This window comes from Lacerta agilis, chromosome 7, assembly GCF_009819535.1.
Source record: "Lacerta agilis isolate rLacAgi1 chromosome 7, rLacAgi1.pri, whole genome shotgun sequence".
Classification (NCBI taxonomy): domain Eukaryota; kingdom Metazoa; phylum Chordata; class Lepidosauria; order Squamata; family Lacertidae; genus Lacerta; species Lacerta agilis.
The window spans coordinates 64,433,167-64,455,686 of NC_046318.1; the positions used below are offsets into that span (position 1 = coordinate 64,433,167).

Sequence of the window (22,520 nt, forward strand, 5' to 3'; positions counted from 1 at the left end):
AGGACAAGAGGTAACAAACATAGCTTGCCTTCCATGCTTCTGCTCTCTTCTCAAGTCTTTGAATTAAGATATCTTCTGCTGCATCTTGGAGGTGTGGCTGGAAGGAGGGGGTAGGAAGCAACACAGTAGTTATTGCTGATGTGCACCTTCATACTTTATTCAAGTGCTTGTTATAACAACATAGACTGGTGGACAACAAATTCCGGGGGCAAGGAGAGGATTGGTAAAAATTAAGACTGATTGTTCTGTCCCTAGGAAAGCAAGTGACAAGTTTCCATTGAAGTTAGGAAAACCTAACATTGCGTGCGCAGATTGCTTGTGTTTGTCATCTGAAAAAGAACCTTTTCTAACCTGAGGACAACACTGCCTTGTAGCTAACCTCATGTGAATTGTGGGCAGAGCCAAAAAGGTGTGTGTAGCCAAAGCCTACAGGGCCAGCTCACAATCTCTCTCACAAATGCATATGAACACACTTTGCAGATATACAACACACATATGCACTCTCTCATATAAGCCATCTTGTAATGGCAGGAGGTTGTGTGGGAGTCATCCTTAAAATATGACAGGTATGTGGGAAAACCACAAGCATTTGTTTCCTGAAATAATCTGAATCTGGTCGCTTTCAGAGAGAGAATACTGAACTGAACGGACCACTGCTGAAAAAGTACAGCTGCCCATATATCTGCAGATGCTCTTGCCAAAAGTGATTATCTTTCCCGGTCAAAAAAACCCCAAATATATAAAAGAAATCCTGGAAAACAAAAACAAAACCAGGTTTCGCTCATTCCTTTCTCTGGCAAGTGTGTGAACAGCCAGCAGCACTACCATAAAAATCAGTGAAGTGAAGACTATGCAAACTCACTAGTTTTTTTTCCTCTCTGATGTGGCACTGGGCTCCAAAGCTCATCCCACCCAGTAGACTCGTTGTGCAATGTAGCAAATAATAATTCTTTCATAGTCTGTCAAAGGCCTGGCTGATAGCCAGTCACTGACACTGCCTTCCTTAACAATTGTGCAGAAGAAGAAGGGATCAGAACCATTCTTGAAAGAATAGACAGCCCCAGATGGGAGGATGGGGAGGGAGCAGTGTGAGAAACAGACGGGGCGGGGTGTTGGGGAGCCAGCTCATTTTCTTCGGGCTCATGTTCCTCTGTGCTACTCAGCAACTTCCAGCTTCCAATGTGTGGCTGGATTGCATTTGTGTGCTCTAGAGAGGGAGGAACCGTGTGTGGAGGGTGGAATTCTACAGCAAAAATCAAGCTCTCTGCACACACAGAGCACTCCCCAATACACACTTCAAAAGTTACCAGATGTGGAACCAGACTTCCAACATGTCTTTGGTTGCTAAATGGAATACCTGCTAGATGGGGTGCATTAGAAGCAATACTGCATACAAAGCTATGAGCCTTATTTGGGTTTCTTCACATATTCTCCTGTTTGCAACCGATTCCGAGCTAATTGGCCATTCTGCTGTGTGTCTGCCTCACCCACAGGTATACGACAGGCCACCACAAAGAAATAATAACGAGGCAACACAGGCCTTACCTTTACCCTTGTCTGTGCTCCAGATTCTTCGCTTGTATAAAATAGTGGCATCCACTGCTTCTCTAGTCTCCTCTGAACGCACTTTTGAACCTCCAGCAGGATCACAGGAACGACTTGTTCGTGAAGTAAATACCCCCAGCCTCCACCCGATTTCATTATCTAAGGAAAATGCAGATATATCAGCAAAATATATTGCCCTGTACCTTCAAAGCACATTTCCCATCTCAAAGCAGTGATGTATTTATTTTGTCTGCCACCTCTGGGCAGAAAGATTTGCTGCCCTTGAGAAGAGAGAGCTGCACAGGAAACTGTCTCTGATGTTGAGGTGGCAGCCTTCCCAAGAGCCACTTCAGAGAAGGCACGCAGCTGTTATCTATCAAAGGGGGTTGCGGTGGGGAGGCTCTTCTGACCTTCTTCTTTTGCCTCATTCTGAGGAAAGGGCCTCAACTGAGGGGCGCTACCCTTAAAGTGTCATTGCCAGTGCAACACCCTTGGCATGGCCTCCAGCTGCAGTGGCCCAGAAAACACCATCTTGCTAATGTCTCTTGAAGGCAGAAGGGGGAGCTTCTCTGAGGAGAGCTGGCAGGGCAAGGAGCTGGAACAGGTCCCCACATCCTGGTGCCTCTTCTCTCTCCCCAGCCATGATGTGACGCCTCCTCAAATCCGCAAGTGCCCCGGTTTGCCCACCTCAAGGGCGTTGTAATTTGTGTCTCTGTGAGGGCTAAACTACAATGCCCAGAATGCTTTGAGGGAGAGAATGTGCTTCGAATGTGCTTTAAAGGTACTGTATAGTGTGCATAGAGCCATAGTACAGAAACAACTAGAAAAGCACGGATAATTTCTATGAAAAATGAAGCCTGGCTACCGTGCAAAGTACAATCTAGAAATTCTCTTTCCTATCAAATGCCAGTAATTGTTTATGCAGACATAGCTAAACTCAGTGACACCAGGATGGTGGTACAGTGGAACAGGGTCACCAATATGACACCCATGGGTGTCTGTGTGCTCACTAGTCCTCCCATGGCAGCTGTGAATTATCTCCTCAAAAATCCAAAATGCACAAGAGACTGTATGCTTGCCCTGCTCATTCCCTGATTTTCAGCCTATTACTGTTCTGTGTCAGTTTCATTTCTGATCAATCTGGATCATTCTGTAGTGGGTTTTTAAAAATTAAAAAAACACCCAAGAGCTGCATATAAATTGTGTGCACCTTTCGTATGCAGCCAGATCTTCTTCTTCTTCTTCTTCTTCTTCTTCTTCCCCTAATTTTATTTATTTAGTTCCATTTTTAAGCCACCCTTCACTGGTGAAGATCCCAGGGTGATTTAGAAAACACAGCAGAGTCATTCAATTAAAAACAACAGAAAACCTTAATTTTTACTTTGAAACAATGTTCAAACAGACACATCAGCAGAAGGCAATATCAGTGTATCTGCCCTAAAACATATTTCTCTCTTAAAATCTTGAATGAAGAGGTGTATATGCTTTTCAAGGCATTCATTCCCTCAAATGTATGTTTTTATAAGTATTTTCCATGCAAAGCAAGGGATTTTAGTGCGGTTGGGTTTTAAAAAAATTTTTTAAGAGTGATTAGATTGCAAAATTCAGATCCACACATAACTGGATTAATTGCTATGTCCCAATCCACATATAAATCCAGGTGAATTACATTGGTGAATTATGCTGGGTTTGAAATGCAGACGGAACAAATTTCACCCCTGGTGGAAGAATACTTTTGTATATATCTTGTCACCTTCAAGGATTTTATACCAGGGATTTTATATATAACAGAAGCCACACAGAGTAAGTCCTCAGTTCTTTATGGTTCATACTTTATGGGTTTGAACTTCTCTCTCTTTTTTATGTTGATTGTAGGTCTTGGCTCATTAGGCAGTGGGAAAATTCTTGGCTGTTTTCACATAATATCTTGGCTAGTTTTTCTTCAATTCCCTTCGTCTCAAGGCTAATCTTAGAGTTCCCTGACTCCAAGACACACCATAAAGTCTAATCTCTTTCTTCACTGTGGTAAAGCCATTGAGGGATTATTTCAACGTATCGATTTCTTACCAATGCAGAAATCTTCTGCATTTCTTACCCCTCTCCCCACTGCCGCCACCGAAATGTGCGTGCACACAGTGGCAGCTGATGGTACAAACCACGCTATAAATTAAACCTGAGAAAGAAGCACATCCTTGGGAATGTAAATACCAGCAGTCCACCAGATGGAGGTCAGTTTTATGTCATGGAGTTCCAGGAGTTTCCAGTCATGGGGACACAGCCAAACTCTCCACATACACCAAGCATGGAATGTTGCTTTAGCTGCAGAAGAACAGGTCACTGCAGCACAGTTTGAATGCCGTAACTAGTACGGATGGGGGAGAATCGCTTCACATTTAAAGCTGAACCTACCTTACATTCACACACTCCAAAACAATACACGAACCAAAGCACAGCAATCCTTTGAAATGCACGTTTCTCCAGATTTTGCAGCAAGCTGAGCAAGGGGCAGGTGGCACAGGCCATTAGCGACTGTGCCATGCGCCAGCTCTTCCTCCAACCTGGGGAATTGCTGTTGTTCTTATCAGCCAGCCCTTGGGGTCTGCGGCTGCTGCTGCTGCTGAATGCCAGGTCGGCTCTGAGTAAGACTTCCTTCATCCATGATGACTGTGGGTGAGAGGGCCGATCTGGTCTGTATCACTGAGACCTGGGTGGGTGAACAAGGTGGAGTTGGTCTCACCCAGCTGTGCCCACCTGGGTACTTGGTGCAGCATCAGGGAAGACTTGTGAGACAGGGAGGAGAAGTTGCTGTGGTTTATAGAAATTCTTTCTCTCTCTACAGGCTCTGTCCAGTTTATGGGGGCAGGGGATCTAGCGCATGTGTTCCTGGCACTGGGCTATTGGGGACAGATTAGTGATTCTGCTGGTTTACCACCTGCCTCGCTGCCCAGTAGTCTCGCTGCCTGAGCTGACAGAGCTGGTCTTAGAGGCAGTGTTAAGGACTCTGAGATTGCTGGTTTCTGGTGACTTCAACATCCATACCAAAGCAACTAGCTGTGAAGGCGGTTCAGGACTTCATGGCTGACATGACAACCAAGGGGCTGCCTCACTCTGTTTTCTCAGCTGGATAGGAAGAGAGTGATCTGAAAGTGGGGGACATCGACCTCAGTCCTTTGTCATGGTCAGATCACTTCCTGTTGAGATTGAGGCTTTCAGCACCTTTTCCTCTCTGCAGAGGCAGGGGACCTATTACGACGGTCTGCCCTAGGAGGCTGATGGATCCTGTGGGCTTCTAGATGGCTCTGGGGGATTTTCTGGCTGATTTGACTAATGGTCCTGTGGAAGCCCTGGCCAAACTCTGCAACGTGCAAATGGCTCAGGCTGTTGGCACCACCATCCAGAGCTTGGGAGTACTTTTTCAGCGATATGCCGATGACACACAGCTCTACTTCTCTTTTACATTTGCAGGTAAAGCAGTGGATATGCTGGACCAATGTCTTGCCTTGGTAATGGACTGGATGAGAGCCAGTAAACTGAAGCTCAGTCCAGATAAGACTGAGGCACTGTTAGTGGGCAGTTCCCTGGATAGATGAGGGGTGGCCTGCTCTAGAGAAAGTAAATGTTAATGCAATGTGAGAACTGATCTGTCCAACACTGTCAAATCTTAAGCTCTTACCTCCTCTTGCTCCATTTTTGTAGCTGGACTGTCAGGCCCAAAGAAGTATTTCCTATTCAAATATTTATTCTTAATGTCCTTAGATTTCGCTTCTCTCATTTCTTTATTTCTGTGAAGCATCCTACGGAACTGTTCAATGTCTAGCCAGCACGTGAGGTCGATGCTGCAAGTAAGGTAAAAGAGTACTTATTTCCATCTCATTACAATTTCCATTGACCAGTTAACAAATTAGGTCCTTAACCATCAAGTATCCATTATCATATGAAGGCTACAAACCAGGGGGAATTGCTTCTGAGTAAACACACATAGGATTATACCACAGAGTCACTGTGCACCACAAGTAGTTTACCAACCAGACAAAATTATTTTCCCACACCTTCACAGCAGTCATGAAGAAAGTCTGGCAATAGCCTGGTAAGAGCAACAAAGAATCTTCTAGCGCCTTGATGTTTAACACCTCAGACACTATCTTCACTATGCTGTATAATACCACAGTAAACAGTTGTGGCTTCCCCCAAAGAATTCTGGGAAATTTGTTAAAAGAGCTGGGGTTTTATAGGAGACCTCTGTTCCCCTCACAGTCATACAATCCCCAGAGGTCCCCGGGGAAGAGGTATTGACTGTTAAATCACTCTGGGAATTGTTTTATCTGATAGTTAGATGTCATTTGTATATGTATATTGCTTTGTTGCATATTTTAGAGTCTCTAACTTTGACTCCCATCTGTACCTTACATTTAAAGCACCTTTATACAGTGGTACCTCTAGTTGCGGACTTAACCCCGAAAAGTCCACAACTAAAGCGCCTCTTCCGGGTTTGCCGCGTTCATAAGCTGAAAGTCCGTAACAAGAGCAGAATGCAACTAGAGGTACCACTGTACCATTTTGACAGCCATGGGTTCCCACAAAGAATGCAGAGAACTACAGTTTGTTAAGGGTCCCTCACAGAATACCCAGAGTTCCCTGGGAAGAGGGATTGAGCATCCTTAACCCCTTAACCAACCGTGGAATCCCAGGATTTTTTGGAGGAAGCCATGACTGTTAAATTCAGACAGTAGTACTTTAAATGTATGGCTATAATCCCAGAATCTCCTGTGAAAAGCCAGCCAAGGATTCTGGATGGAAAGCTTCAGCTGAGTAAGACAGCAAAATGAATTGGATCAGCCTTGCATAGCTTTTATATTTCCTTTCAGTTATATTTTCCTTTCTGGTGAGAAATTACATCTGTTGATATAAACACCATGTGCGTCCCCCACTGACATGAATGAGAAAGACATGATGAGCAGGCCAGAGTAGAGTGGAAGGTGCCCCACGTGTACCCGGGAGCATACATAAGGCTCTGGATTGGAACACATGTGTGTCCGTGATACACCAGCACCACCACATACCCACAAAACCCTTTCCTGAGATGGAATTCCGAGAATCAGCTGAGAGGCTCATTCCTTCTGGGTGCATGAAATAAACGACTCTTTTCATTGCAAAAAATCTAGCTCAGCCTTCCCTAACCCAGATGTTTTAGACTACACCACCTATGTGCCCTAGCCATATCTGGAGGGCACTACATTGGAGAAGGCTGATCTAGTCACTGCAGCAATAATTTTATCATGAGATAAGATACCAAATATCACATGCTCCGGTCAAGAAGACACACTTTCATTGCAAGGATATACTAGCACAGAAAAATTACCTTGCAGACTGCAGTTCAAGGAAAGTCCGGAAAGCTTCCAGCTCCAGTTTCTTCTTTAACAGGTCGTGAATGCTATATGACGTAACTTCTTCAGGAAGTGCTTGACTTGGGGGTACTGTGACTAGGGTAGGTTCAGGTTGCAATGGGATCTCCTCTTCTTTGACAGCTGAAACCTAATGAAAGAATTGTACCAAGCACTCTAGATAATCTAATTAACAACCCATTTTCATAAGCCTTATAGATTTTCCTCTGCCTTCCTACTTTCTACAGCTTGCTGTTGTTTTCTGCTTCTCCATGGAATTGCATTTCAGGACCAAACATGAAGGGGCAATTACATGTATCAAGATATGGGACAGGGTGCCCTCCACCAAGGATGACTGCCAAGCGACCGACAGTTATTACACAATGGCTTCTATGGGAGCCAAGAGGAGAGGGAGATGTGCGCTGAAATCAGTGTTTCCTTATCTCTGAGATGAGGCTTATGATATGACTGTAGAAAGCCTTTAGATCACATTTTCTGGCTCAAGGGCCACATCCATGCTTGACCAGCCCTCTGGGACTGCATGCCAGCAATGGATGTGACTGAAAGTAGATGCCGAGGTAGAAAAATAAAAGTTGGTAGGACCAGTTTAATCACTGCCCTCAGAATACTACTGATTAAAATGGGGGCCCTGGTGTAAGGAAGGACTGCCAGATCAACTAACTAAGGCCACATTCACTCAGTATATTTCAAGCACTAAGATGCCACTTTAAACAGTCATGGCTTCCCCCAAATAATTCTGGTAACTGTAGTTTGTTAAGGGTGCTGAAAGATGTTGAGAGACCCCTGTTCCCCCTCAAAGAGCTACAATTTCCAGAGTTCCCTGGAAAGAGGGGTTGTTAAACCACTCTGCGAATTGTAGCTCTTGAAGCGGTATCATGGTGCTCTAAATGAATTGAGTTGAAGTGGCCCAAAAAAGATGTGCTGTGCAAATTAACGCATGGACCACTAACTGGAGGCTGCAATCAAGTATGGCCTATTGATTAAAATATTCAAAGTAGATGCGGCTCTGTCTTTTAAGGCAGCCTTTCCCAACCTGGTGCCCTCCAGATGGACTACAACTCCACTCCCATCAGTCCCATCCAGTATGGTCAGAGATTATGGAAGCTGTAGTCCAAAACATCTGGAGGCCAAAAGTTTAAGGAACCCTGTTTTGAGGCAACACCCCATGGATTAATCCTCACCACCTAGACAATTCCATGTAAAAGTGATCTGCATTCTCCTAGTGTAAAGACTTGGGCCCTATCCACACCACTTGAAATGCAAGCAAATGGAGGCTGTCCCATGTGTCAAAGCTGTGCACCACTTGGGTCTCATGACTTTTCATAGACCTTGTTTCTGTCTTTCTCCTCCTCCTCCTTTTGTAGTTTGCATGATGACTATTACTGATTTGTGTGGCTGGCCACTTCTCATGAAACACTTGCTATATAAGTTTTCCAAGGAGATGACATGCTGTAGCTTGTTGCCATGAGCTGGACCTTAGCGTGGGTAGTGTGTCCCTCAAAAGCCAGTGACGCCGAGCCACAGTGTGTAAAAGTCTACAAGTTATCCCACCCGAGAAATACAAAGAGTTAACCTCCTGCTGCTAGGCAAAAATAAAGAGCTTGTTTTTGTTAATAGGTGCTTGTCTTACCTCATCCTTCTTGGAAATGCTGTCTCCATGCAAAGCCTGCAGCTTTCTAAAGTACACTGAGTCCAGCTGTCGAGTTTCTTCCACCAGCTCCACCTAATAAAAATAATATCTTATGTCATCCACACAGTACACATTATAGAAAGGAAGATGAAGGGGTTGGAGAGGCAGCCTGCCAGTGACAGTGGGTAGAAAAGAACCACATTTGCCAATAACAAGACAGATGTTTAGGAGGCATATCACTGGAAGTTGCATCCTCTGGAGCATATGGTTCAAGGAGAGGATTCGCTGAAACAGCTAAAAGGAAATTCCCTCCCAGAGCTGCTGGTGCTTCTCACTCGGGGGTGAATGCACCAGCAAAAAAGGAAGCATGATAAAGTTGTTGCAAGCTTTGTGCAAGGAATGATTTTTTTTTAATGCATTCAGAAGGAAAACACATCAATTTTATTTAAACTTGTCCAGGATAATGTTTTAACTTTCAGATAAACAACAAATACATATACATATATGTACAGAGGAGTTATCCTGATGCTGGAGGCACAGAGAACTTCACTCCTTTTAATAGCAAGCTCAGGCAGCTAGTACCGCTAGGATTATAGCCGAAACAGGAAACTAGGAAAGCAAAAGTAGGTATTAGCATCCTTGGGGGAACCCTGAGATTTGCAAAATACCCAGAATGATAACCAAAAAAACAAAGGGTGGGGGAATCTAAAATGCAGCCCAACATGGACTGAGCACGCTCAGAAGCAACAGGTCCCACCTGTGATGACCGAACATTCAAACGGCTGTTACTATATAATGAAAACTGGACAGTGTAGCATCCTGTTAGCCACGCTGATCTGGATTTTTTAAAGAATGTTTTTATTTGTTCTACATGGTACAAAAGATAATTTTGAGAAAACAATTACCCAGTATTAAACCAGTAAACAGTGAACTACTTGTCCCGACAGAACTAGAGATTTTTGTCATGCTATGTAATAAAGTTTCATTTTGTTACTCCAAAATATCACGCTAGATCTGGATGTCTTATCTTGGATAATTTTGTCTAGCCCTCTCTGTGCACAATTGGGAAGGGCGTGATGACCATTCTCTCCCGGACAAACAACAACATCTATGACCCACAGGGCATCAACATTACTGGCAAGGGATCCGAGGCAAGAAGATGAACAGGCTTAAGGTTAAATCCTATTTTATTAGTTGCTTAGAGCCCTCAAAAAGCCAATGAACACCCAGTATGCTAGAAAATACCAGGGCTTTAAGGGCACAGATAATAAATTAAAGAGTCGGCACTCAATTAGGAAAAAAAGAGAGGATGAAGTTCTTTGAATTATTTTGTAGCTTAAGGGTTGCTAGCCTCCTTACACAAGCCGACAACCAGTTCAACACTGCATGAATCCAAATGCAGGGATTTAAGATGCAACAGCTTAGCAATTCAAACAAAAGGAGCCAACGATGAGTTGAAAACAATACCACTTCTTTCTCACTTCGTATCATATATCCTTAAATTACCTGCCCGTAAGTTTTTCTGTCTTGTTCTACCATCTTCATCCATGGATCTAAAAGAAGGGTGAGGATGTATTCTTCTGCTGAGTCGAAAAGATCCTCAAACGGTGGCTCAATTTTCTGGTAAATCTCATTTTTTGTGATCTGTTGCAGTCCAATATCCATGCTAGCAGAAGGAGCAATGTAATTGGCATAAAGAAACTGTGTTAAGTGGAAAGAGAAGCAAACAGTCAGGTGGTCATCCTAACAGACACATATTTGTAATTTGTGTTTTCTGTAATTTGTGTTTTCTGCTCTCGTTTCCTATTCTCATTCTGCTATTAATTATTCCAAAATTCAGTATCTGCTGTCAGTTGTTATGCTGTTTATAAAAAAAAAAATTGGTTTCTTCTCCAAGTTTGTTAAAGGTGCTAGAAATAGAAATCTGTGAAGGGGAAACTACAGGTCCCCAGGATACTCTGTGGTAAGTCAAGTGCTTTAAATGTGCATTGAATATGCTGTAAATGTACAGTGTGGATTTGCTCTTGGGTGGCTTTTGTGATACACACTATTTTAGCATAACTCAGGAACTCTGCGACAGTTTAAACACTAAAATATTTGTTTTAACAAAGTTAATGTTAATTTGACATGCATGAAAAATGTAAACAAATTAAAACTAAGTAGAGCTAAGAGAAAGCAAAATGGAATGATATATCCCAGCTCTTGTTGTGTTCTACCTGGCTGCAAAATAAAATGCACTTTTCAGATACACAACAATACTACCAAAACTTGGAATCTTTATGGAAAACTAATGCTACAGTTACATCAAATTTTAATATGATCTACACTGTTCAAATGTAAAAAGGCTACATTAGCAAAGAACAGAAAAAGATTTTAAACAACGCAACATCTATAAACGTTTTTTCTTAGAAGGGGATTAGTGTTTTATTCAGACTGAGCTAGGCAGTTTCAAGGCTAAATTAATTGCCCTCCTATGACTCATAAATTAACACATAGGAGCTGAGAATAGGAAAGGATGAAAGAAAGAAAGTAAGTTTTCCTTGCCTTGCTGGAAATGTTCTCTCACCAATGTGTGTGTTTTTAGAAGCTCAAATATCATCTTTTTTGTTTTACTCATTGGAAAAGTGGTGGAAGCTGTGTGTCCATTATTTACAAAGCCATTCTGCAGGCATGCATGTGCACTGTACAGAACAGTAATCCTTAAATTTTGTTACGTTACGAACATTACCTTTGGCATAGCAGTTGATACAAACAAAGCTGCTTTAAAAGCTTAAATTTAGAGGGCTTTTAGGCTGTTGATGGGACAGCTGGGTTGGGATTCAGTTGCACTCCAAAAAATTCAGGTTGCACAATTAACACTGAATTGGAGCGCTTGCACCACAAACCCACTTCCCCCAAATATCAGACTTTTTTTGCAATAAGTAAAGTGAGGGGAATCATAGAACCACAGAATCACAGAATTGTGGAGTTGGAAGGTACCCTTAGTTTCATCCAGTCCAACCCCCTGCAATGCAAGAATCTCAACTAAAGCATCCGTGACAGTTGGCCATCCAACCCCTGTTTAAAAACCTCCAGTGAAGTGGACATCACCATTGGAAAGTTTGGGGTAGCATTCGTTAGGCACAACATCATCCAACCCTCCCACAAACAAATCAGAATGAATGCTCAATAAATAGCTGGCCTCATCTGATCTCCCTGAAAACAAATCAATAAACATGCTCAATAAACTGGCCATCTGGAAGTGACCCATATTCTTACTTCATTCTGATGCAGAAAAACATAGGGACATGGGAAGCCGCCTTATACCAAGCAAACACTTAGCAGCTCTCTAAGTTTTCAAAGAAGGGTCCCGCTCCACCCTATTTGGAGATGCCAGGGATTGAACCTGGGACTTTTTGCATGCAAAGCCAATGTTCTACCACTGAGCCACAGCTCTTCCTGAAACATTCTTTACTTGTCTGACAAATGTCTGAGTGGCACAAACATAGGAATCAGCTTTACTCAATGTCAGATCACTGGTCTATCTAGTTCAGTACTGTTTATACTGACTGGGAAATGACAGTACGTAGGGCAGGGCTGGGGAACTTGTGACCCTCCAGATTCTGTTGGCCTCCAACCCCTATTACCAACAGACCAATAGTCAGGAATGATAACAGTTGTAGTCCATCAACATCTGGAGGGCCACATGTTCTCCCTGCCAGTTTTAACGGATCATCGTCATCATTAGTATCCCACTTTTCTGTTAAAAGCAGAAGCAATTAAAACAGTACAGTCAAAACCATACAAAGCAAAAATCAGTCTATGCATAAAAGGTGGCATGCCTCTCCATTGCTTCCCCTGGTATACATATTCATTTCTGTGGTCCCACAGACATCTATGGTCCAACAAGTGTTGCAGCACCACACAAAGCCAGAAGTGATCACAGGATACAATATAAAGTAATATGGTTACTTCAGGTAACCATATTTCTACCACACTACTTTCAGTTTCAACTCACACACAAAAAATCCACATAGTTTATATCCTGTTTAATAATGCAGCCTTTTTCTGGTGCAAACCTAAGTTTGAACATATGATGGCAACAATTGCCAATGTTGTTCTCACTCTCAGTGGTGAAGATTCTCCTTTAAAGATCACTTTATTTCCCACTCCATCTGTGCTTTCCAGACTTTTTCTGGGGTAGTCAAACTTCTAAATGCCCCTTGTACAGGAGGACAGGGCTCTGAACAATTAGAGTATGATACCGTCCATTACATGGAAAAAAATGTTTTAATGGGGTATCTATAAACACCTGAAAAGTTCAGAGAAAAGTCACAGTACATATAACAGCATATCAGACTTCATTTATTCAGTGATTTTTTTTCTTCAGTAAAAAGAAGAATGCATTTCCCTATATTGCCTCTATATAATTTCTCAATAATATAAAAGCAAATTCCAGATGTGGACTGTGTTCGGTGTTTGCATCTTTATACTATTTATAAAGATAAAATCTGGAGGCAGTAAATTTATCTAGCGCCTCCCCTTATTCCCAAATCAAGTCAGCATTCAGGTATAAAACCCTGACCCCAGGAAAGTAAATTGGGCATTGTCTTGGCTTAGTACAGACAAAACTTGTCCTCAAGTCTTTATTTCTAAACTCCCAAGTAACCTGGTTGAACCAGAATTAAGCATTAAATCCCTTTGAAGTAAATGAGAAAGTTTAATGAAACTACAATGAAATGTCCAAAAGTTACACACACACACAAAATTCAAGTTGTCAACATTGTTTTCAAGCAATTTAATTTCTGTACATAAAACACTGATAGTTCTTTTCATCTAAAATTGTCCCTGGCATAACAGCAGCATATTTCCCATAACAGCATTACATTTTTCTACCTCTAAATAGCATTTCTTCCTCTGGCCTCAAGCAGATTTCCACATGTGTTTGTCGTTTTCCTTTTCCAATTCATTTTACACTTTACTATATGTACTTTTAGCAAAATAACCACAGTGCATTCCTTTTGCTGTGCATACAGTGGCGTGTGTGTGCGCGCACACACACACACACACACACTGAACCCCCTGGAATGCACTGTTGTTTCTTGAATACTGTATATCACAAAGCTTGAACAGAAATAATCAAAGAAATTATAAATGCTTTTTTATTTTTTTTAAAAAATCAAATTTAGTGCTTATTTTCAGTGGCATAATAAGCACACCCACATAGCACGTATGAAAGGCTTTGGGCACAGTTCATGCAGAAGTTGTCCTATGGAGGCCTCAACGGAAGGAATGAGTTTTACAATGTCAAGCCCTGTGAAGCATTCAATTCGCTTGTACAAGAGAATCAATCCCATTCATAGGGCTCAAGGAAAGTTATAGCACCAAAGCATCCATTTAACAATAGGATAAAACCTTGTGCCCAATTATAAACTAAATACCCTGACCACCAAAAGCCAAACCAAATAGAAAGTTCTTTAATGCTTTCCGTGGAGGTTTGTGAGATAGGGCTTATGTGGCAGGGGCAGCCAATATGGTACCCTTCATGATGTTGGAATCTAGCTCCCATCAGACTCAGCCAACATGGTCAGTTGCAGAAACAGCAGCCGGTGTCATCCCTAACATGTGGATGGCACCAGGCTGATTCTTCCTGTTCTATAGCGGAGTGGAGTGAGGAATTGATCCAGCCAGTGGGCCAGATCCTTTTTGGCTCTGACACAAGTGGGTGAATTCGCCCACCTGTCAAGCACGATGTCATAATGACATCAGGAGACAGCTTCCAAGGCACACTGTCAGTCCCAATCAGACCACATATTCAGAAGGGCTTGCTATAACCACCAATCAGCTGAATCCAAACCACAACTACAACTTGCCATTTTTCCTCTGTAGGCAAATGCCATTCCATTTCTACATTTCTTTAAAATGTATTAAAATACATAATTAAACACTTTTTAAAAAAAATAAGCATTTAAATGTGGATTTGGTCTCAAGGCATGTATTTACTTGCATGGTTTGATACCTTTAAGCTACTGCAAATTATTTTGCCACTTTCAGAGAAGTGCAAAAGCCAATGAATTAGCTAAGTTTCATTCCACACTTGAGGTGTGGATCAGATTGTTTTGTACAGGCATTCACAGATATCGTATTCCTCAAACATCCCTTTTTGAGTGGCATAACGCCTAAAAATCTGGATCAGCCTCTGTGTTGTTGCCTAGCGGGGCTACCTTTCTTGGAAACATCCTCTGAACACTCAAACATTTATTGAAGTACAGCAGACAGGGAGCCCTGCTTACTCCTAGGTCTCCAGGCTCAGACTGGCTTCCTTCTGCCACTCCTATCTACAGGAAGTTCTGTCTTCAAGTACTTCACCTGGACCCAGAACTAGTTATATACATAGCCTCTAGGCTGGCATGCTTCTTGCTTTTCATAGTCAATATTGCTTGGCTTCAGTGGGCTCTTACAGATGTCACTATTAACATAGATTTTTGGAGCTTTTGGTTATTTCATTTTACAATATTTTGACACAGTTTATATTTTAAAATTTCAAAGTGGTGCACAGAGACAACAAATGCATAAAGTAAAAGCACTGTGGAACTATAATACATGATTCACAATAACGTAAAATTCAGTGACCACAGTAACTGGCAATATGGGCAACAGTAACTGGCAATATAGCCAAGAAATGCCTGGATAAACACATAGGTTTTCAGTGTGCACTAGAAGCACAGCAGAGTCAGTGCATAGCTTTTATCTGCGCCTTATTTATTTACTTTTTGCTATGCTGGTTTTTATATTAATTGTAATTATTGTATTGTGAGATCTTTATTGATTGTTGTTAGCTGTTGGCAGTACGTGGAAAAATAAAATAAAAATAAAAATAGGATAAGTCAGTCTCTTAAGATATCTCCAGGGCACAAGTCACATAATTTGTTCTAGTTTAAAGCTTTCAAACTAAAATAATAACAAACAGGATTGTGCATACTCTCCATTAAATATATACCAACTGCACCAAGATAACCCAAATTCTATGCCAATTTGAGGTGGTATACATATATTTTATGTGAATTGGGCTACTTTGCATGCAAAGTAGTTTGTACAATTTATTCTGCTTCTGCTATTCAAGGGGAAGGCTAAGGAGCTCGCAGAACAGTACCCCCCCCCAAACCACTGAACATTCCGATAACCATTCCACTTCCGATAACCATTTTCAAGCTTATCTTTGAACAGAGTTGAGGTAGAAACTTGTTCAAAAAAGTGGAAATTCTCAAGATTGATGAATTCTGCCTCCAATGTCATTTACTGTGTCATCAGAAAACTGCAGAATACACATAGCACTGTAGTAATAAATGTTTGAAATAGAAGCACAGAGAACACAATATGCTTTTCAAATTCCCCCTCATCTGTTCATGGGCATAATCAGAATAAGCATATTAATTTCCATGCCAATGGTGAGGGCAGAGTTTGGAAAAGCACAGTGACCAAAAGCAGCCTCTTTTCTTGATTGGATGCAGCTTGAGACTCATCTGTGTTCCAATCGTGTTATATATATATAATCATGATGCCATAAAAAGCAAACTCAAGAATGATACCAAATGTTGCCGCACATGTGTTGATTTGCTATGTTACATTTGGGTTGTTAGTTATGCTAATGGAACAGTTTCACATATTGCATTTTGATGTATTTGCTTTTAATGATCATGCGGATATCACTTTCTGCAATTTCCTAGTTACACTCTTTGTGCAATGTTCTGCTGTCACCACCAGGCCCAGCATGGAAATGAGATTAAGGAGAAAAAGAGTCAGAGGAAAGTCACAGCTCCAACATATATTCATGCACTGCCTGGCATATGCTCCAAATGCCCAATTTTAGGCAGTATTGAAATTGTACTGAACACAATTTCTCTTTCTTTCTTTCTTTCTTTCTTTCCTTCCTTCCTTCTCTCTTTCTTTCTTTCTTTCTTTCTTTCTTTCTTTCTTTGAACTAAGGTTGACAGGTCTAACTTACACAACAGTTTTTTAAAAATCAAACAAGCATGATGGCTAAATGGAATGTTCCTTCAGAGAGGCTGGCTAGGCTTGTAGTTCAGTGACAGAACATCTGCTTTGCATACAGAAAGTTCCAAGTTAATTGTCAGCCTCTCTACCCGTCTGGTGTTGACCTACAGTATAAAGCCTTAAACGGCTCGGGACCACTTGCATGTTAAGCACAGTACATTGTAGAAGCGAGGCGTGGAAGTGAGAAATGGAAGAGAGCACAGAAAGAAGAAACACCATGGTACACTTGCATTGACACAACCGGATGCCTTCATCTGTCTGATATTTCTTGATCAATGATCAGCATGCTGGCTGCAGCTAGGATCGTGGAGTTCAACCACACAGGGGACCAAGCTTTTGGGAAGGCTGGTTTAAATCATGACCCCCCCACACACCCCCTTTGAATTATCGTGCTTGTGATTGACAACATTCACACTCAAAATATGATGGATGCAAGGAAATGCAATAATGGCTACTGAGGCTCCATTTCAACTGGGAATAACTAAGGACATACAGGTGAAACTCGAAAAATTAGAATATCGTGGAAAAGTTCATTTATGTAAGCAATTGTTTTCCTTAGACTCATGACATGCAAAGCGAGATATGTCAAGCCTTTATTTGTTATAATTGTGATGATTATGGCGTACAGCTGATGAGAACCCCAAATTAACAATCTCAACTTTGGGGTTTTCATCAGCTGTACGCCATAATCATCACAATTATAACAAATAAAGGCTTGACATATGTCGCTTTGCATGTCATGAGTCTATTTCATATATCAGTTTCACCTTTTAAGTTGAATTACTGAAAGAAATGAACCTTTCCACGATATTCTAATTTTTCGAGTTTCACCTGTACTTCCAAGGCATAAATTTAACTGTTGAAGCCTGTGCTACAGAAATGGGAAGGTCTTGTTGGACCTAATAACCATTCAACCACTCTGACTTTTTCACTGATGCAAAAATATAAGTGTGCTATTTCCAAATAACAAGCAGCACAGCGACTGCAAAAGGATTACACAAAATGCCTGGAGTCCAGATACATATCTGAGCGAACACCATGCCCAGCTAATGTTTAGATCATCTACAGAAACCATTTAAAGCATCTTTTGCTGATAGTGACTCCAGAATAATTTCCTTGGGGACAGACATACTTGGAAGCAGTCTTACTGTATATTTATGACTTACTTGAGCTTGCTGGCCCACTTTGAAAGGGTGGATGGTTTCTTGATAGAAAAGCTGGTGATAATCCTGCAGGTCAAACCAAAAATATGCGCTGTTCTTCCACAGCTACAGATGGAGGGGGGAAATAGAAGTTATTACTACTCGATTTTTGTGAAGTTTTCCAAATAAAAGTTTGCATTTCCAGGGTTAAGTTGATTGCGCAGCTCCTTGGGGTTCACCATAAATCACACTTAATTGAGAAGAGCTTGAGTCATGTGTTCCATACTGGCAGAAGGAGAACTCACGTAAAAGCGCTGCCACTGTAATACATGTATTTCCAATACGTGCTCTATCTTTTATTGTATCCTTTTGCATATAATTGGCTATTAAAATTGTTAGTGTGGTAGTTAACATTTGAAGATTAACCCACATTTGAATGGAATTAAGCCAAGGGTTCATAATGCACATCTGAAACTTACGCTGTGCTGGGACAGCATTTTTCTGCAATTGCTGAGATCATGAAATGTTTTTATCCTGACTATCTTACATTTTTTAATTATGCGCCTTTCATCCGCCCCTCACTAAAACTTGATGCTGTTGCGCAGAGCCAAGCATTTCCATGGGGACAAAGCACTTAATGAACTCCATTACCTCAGAGGCTCTTGTCATTTTGAAACAAAATCAAGGGAATTTATTCTGAAATGTTACAACAGGCATCAGTGCCCCAAGTTTTGACACTTAGGTTTGAAGATTTTGGCCAGCCGGAGCCAAGACAAATGTAAATTTTGACCATGAAGTCTGCACTGTATGTGAAATGATACGAGGATATTTTAGTAAGTCTGCTAGTTTGCTGGATTATGTTTTTAATTTATTTCTCTTTTTAAAAAATTGATTTATAACCTTTTCTGAATAATGAACAAGCAACCATAACATATTATCATCTTAAGAATTACACATCATTAAAGTATATATAAAAGTCAATATTACATAGTTCATACGTGGCACTTCTCTTGCAGAGCTGATTCCTTCAAGAGGACTTATACATCCCCCGGGAGGGGCGGGTTCTGATTCTTAATTATTATATATGTTCTGAATAATTAAAAGTTTGCACTACTCTCTGAACTGTGTCTGTTAACTGGATAATAAATCCAAATGACTACAATGAAGAGTACTTCCAAATAAATCTGTTCAGGGTCTATAGGTAAGTCCCACTGATATCAGTGGAGTCTAGGGCTTGATTACGTTTAATGTTAAAATCATCACCTGGTAATATCGTATGAGGTATTTCTACTTAATAGTAAACACAGGGGCTGCTTTGAATTGGAATCAGAAGTTGAACGTTTATCTTCCCCACCACAATGCAGACAAAAATCACTCCCTGGGGTAGCAATTAGCAACATGAAAGAAAGCTTCCATTGGTGCCAATGGGAGCTTCTTCCTGTTGCTATTTGTAGCATGGGGAATATTCTTTCCCCAGGTAAATTGGAGGTAAAAGTCCAACCTCCCATCCATGTGTGCTGTGTTTCCAATTCAAAACAGACTCTGGCCTTGCTATTAAACACACACACAGCTATAGACAATGAATTTTATGTCCCCTGTTGTTAGGCCGTAATTCCCAGGTGGGCGTTAAGATTCTAATTTTAGAATGAAATTTTAAAACACACCTACTTGGAAGCAGGGATGAAGGAGAAATTCAATTCAGCTTGCATGCAAAGACAAAAAAAAACCCTGTTTGCTCTTTTTGAAACAATATGTGAGCTGAAACAAAGCTATCCTTCTGAATTTACAATCTGAATTTTGCAATGTTGTTCTCCAGTCAAGAAATGTGTACAAAAATGTTTGTGCTATGGGAAAGCATGCATAAGAATGCATACATTTATGAAACAGTATACAAAAAATTGCTTTGTAAAAATGAGTAAATTGCATACAAAAAGGTGCATAATACAATTTTCATGAATACTTTAAAAAACAAACAAACCCCAAACTGATGTGGAAACATAGAAAACTGAACTTAAGTTTGGAAAAATATGAACCGAGAGAAACCAACACTGATAGATTTGCCGACCCCTACTTTAAAATAAGATCCCAGAAATTAATGGGGCACACTTCCAAGTAAGCAAGTTCAGGATGGAACCTTCCAGATGGCAATTCTCTTGTCTTTTCTCACATTCAGTCCACCCTAAACAGAATCTCCTACATAGGCTTTGGAGGACTGGAGTGGGTGGGATACTTCAAATGTTTGATACTCTCACTTGTCCTCCACGGATATACCCTGCCTTTAAAATCCTCCAATGTGGTTGGATCCCTTACATCTCAGGTAGCAAGTGACAGGAAAGACCTCTGCCTGAGACCCTGGAGAGCCACTGATAGTCACTGTAGACCAGACTTCCCCAATACAAAGCCTTCCAGATGTTGTTAGACTACAATTCCTGTCATCCATGACCATTGGCCATGCTGACTGGGTCTGATGGGTGTCGCAGAGCATCTGGAAGGCACAGGATTGGGGAAGGCTTGTGTAGACAATACCAACCTAGATGGAGCAGAATAAGGCAGTTACATTTGTCCATATTTTTAAGCAGGGACTTTTTAGAAATACCTTCTCTAGCATCTTCCTTTACCAATCAGCTATTTTCCTATCCCCAGCCCAATCTAGCATCACCTTATTTAAAGGGACATTATAAATATTTAGGCATGATAAGATAGCTAACGTGTCTCAAGGCCTCTGAGGTTCAAAACCATTCTTGGCTGCTCAGTTCAATGAGTTGCCTTGGGCAAGCCAGCGTTTTCTAGCCTAGCCATCTTCACTGGGCTGGAGAGAGGCCAAAATGCTTCTGCATATTCCTAAGAAGAAAGTGCAAAATGCCCATCATAAGAATAAAATACCTTGATAAAAAAAAATCATTATACCTTATTTTCTGACTTTTCACAGAATTCAGTAAAGATGTAGCCTGATCTGCTCTCCACGTTAAGGGACTGAAGCATTCTTTCCATTACAGAACTTCCCAGTTCTGAAACAGCTGTGGTCGTGCCCTAGGATGACAGAAAGCACAGTTTAGCAAGGCATAAAAGTCTCAGATTTAAATAGTGGCAGCCAAATAAACCAGATGAATGGTCTCACCTGTTTTCTAATTTCAAGTTTCTTGAATGTGGTGCTTTTATCTCTACAGTGACACATTGCAACACTTGCCTCTCTCATGTTTTCTTGTCCTACTATCTTCAGTTCTTGTCCTACTATCAAATTTTAGGAAAGAATGGCTTTTTAAATTCTCCCCCGTGTGCTTGTGGAGCACTGTGGAACATGGTGGCACTTCATAAATATATACTAATAATGAAATGGATGTTGCAGACTTAAACATTTGTGCATGTTTTTACTGCTTTGTGATAGGGCTGACAGGGTCCTTAGGGGCATCCAGAATCTGGGAAATCTTGGGTGATGTTTGGTTAAAAGGAATCATAGAATCATAGAGTTGGAAGAGACCACAAGGGCCATCCAGTCCAACCCCCTGCCAAGCAGGAAACACCATCAAAGCATTCCTGACAGATGGCTGTCAAGCCTCTGCTTAAAGACCTCCAAAGAAGGAGACTCCACCACACTCCTTGGTAGCAAATTCCACTGCCAAGCAGCTCTCACTGTCAGTAGCATCACATCAACTGTCTTCCCTCCTGTGGGATTCTCAATATGCATTTAGAAGGGATATTAACTGAGTATGCATCTGGGACCTTGTAGGGTAAAAAAAAAAGTTGCCAGGAGGGAAAAGGAAAAGGAAAAGGAAATGACTTGTTGGGAAGGGCTAAATATTCCAAAAGCTCCCCAACAGCTTCCTTAGCCAAAACGACAACTTTCTGAGACTGCTTTTCATTATTTCTTTTCTTTTCTTAAAAAACTGTTGGGGCTCTGTTTTCTGCAGTTTGCCCCTTAAGCAAGCTTGGCACTGGTTTACATTTGTACTGCCTTAACATCAAGCTTTTGGCCTGAAACAGAAATGGCCAGTAGGACAATTCTGGCCCCTGTAGGAACTCCATCTGACAGCTGGTAGCTCTGCCAGTTTTTAATCGAGGCATGGTAAAAAGGTTTGCCTCAGGTTCACTTCTAAGGAAAACAAAACAGAACAAAATAAAAAGGAGGTTTTGAAATTGTGGAAATAAGATATTTCACAGTTTGATGCCATCTCGCCCTCTCTCCTTTTTATTTTGCATGTAACATAAATAATACGCAAGTGTACTTATTTGTGTGGTTAATGCTGTGCCTGGTCACATGTGGTCCATTACAGTGAAGGCCTTATAGTGTGACAAATTCATTCTGCAGCTTGTCTGTTCATGATAGCGATGGGGTGAATTTTATGCAGCACGATATACAATTCAGACCTCAGACCACGGTCTGGAGAACAAAGTCAGCTGCCTCTTGCCTTTTGTAGCCAGATTTGATGTTATCAAGAGGATGGGGATCCAGAGGTGGCTACTACAGGGTAAGCCCAAACAAGAAGCTATCATACCTCCACTCTGGTATGGAGGGCAGTATCATAGTCACCTGGTCACCAAACCATTTTCAGCAGATCCAGGAATTCCAAATGCTACTCACAGGGATCATTTCCGCGTAGGTGTATTTTCTATCTAGCTTTGGCATCAGATAATCTGTTTTGTCAGGAATTGTTGTCATATGAGCAGCTGTTGCTGGCCTGGACCCATGAAGAAGAAATAGGTTCAAAAGATGCTTGAGGATCATTGGAGACTATGTCATGTGTTACAAAGGAGATAAAATAAGTGAGT

At 41.3% G+C, this 22,520-nt stretch overlaps 1 protein-coding gene across 1 annotated transcript in view; it reads right to left on the bottom strand.

The window, feature by feature from the left end:
- RGS22 (regulator of G protein signaling 22) overlaps positions 1 to 22,520 on the bottom strand; it is a 73,863-nt gene that overhangs the window by 21,828 nt on the left and 29,515 nt on the right. The window contains exons 13-21 of the mRNA XM_033156102.1: positions 22,333 to 22,429; positions 20,661 to 20,783; positions 17,778 to 17,879; positions 10,084 to 10,278; positions 8,578 to 8,670; positions 6,905 to 7,077; positions 5,219 to 5,381; positions 1,546 to 1,704; positions 29 to 97 (exon numbers count right to left, since the gene is read on the bottom strand). Coding sequence (XP_033011993.1) covers positions 29 to 97; positions 1,546 to 1,704; positions 5,219 to 5,381; positions 6,905 to 7,077; positions 8,578 to 8,670; positions 10,084 to 10,278; positions 17,778 to 17,879; positions 20,661 to 20,783; positions 22,333 to 22,429 — 1,174 coding nt within the window. The remainder of the gene's footprint in view (positions 1 to 28; positions 98 to 1,545; positions 1,705 to 5,218; positions 5,382 to 6,904; positions 7,078 to 8,577; positions 8,671 to 10,083; positions 10,279 to 17,777; positions 17,880 to 20,660; positions 20,784 to 22,332; positions 22,430 to 22,520) is intronic.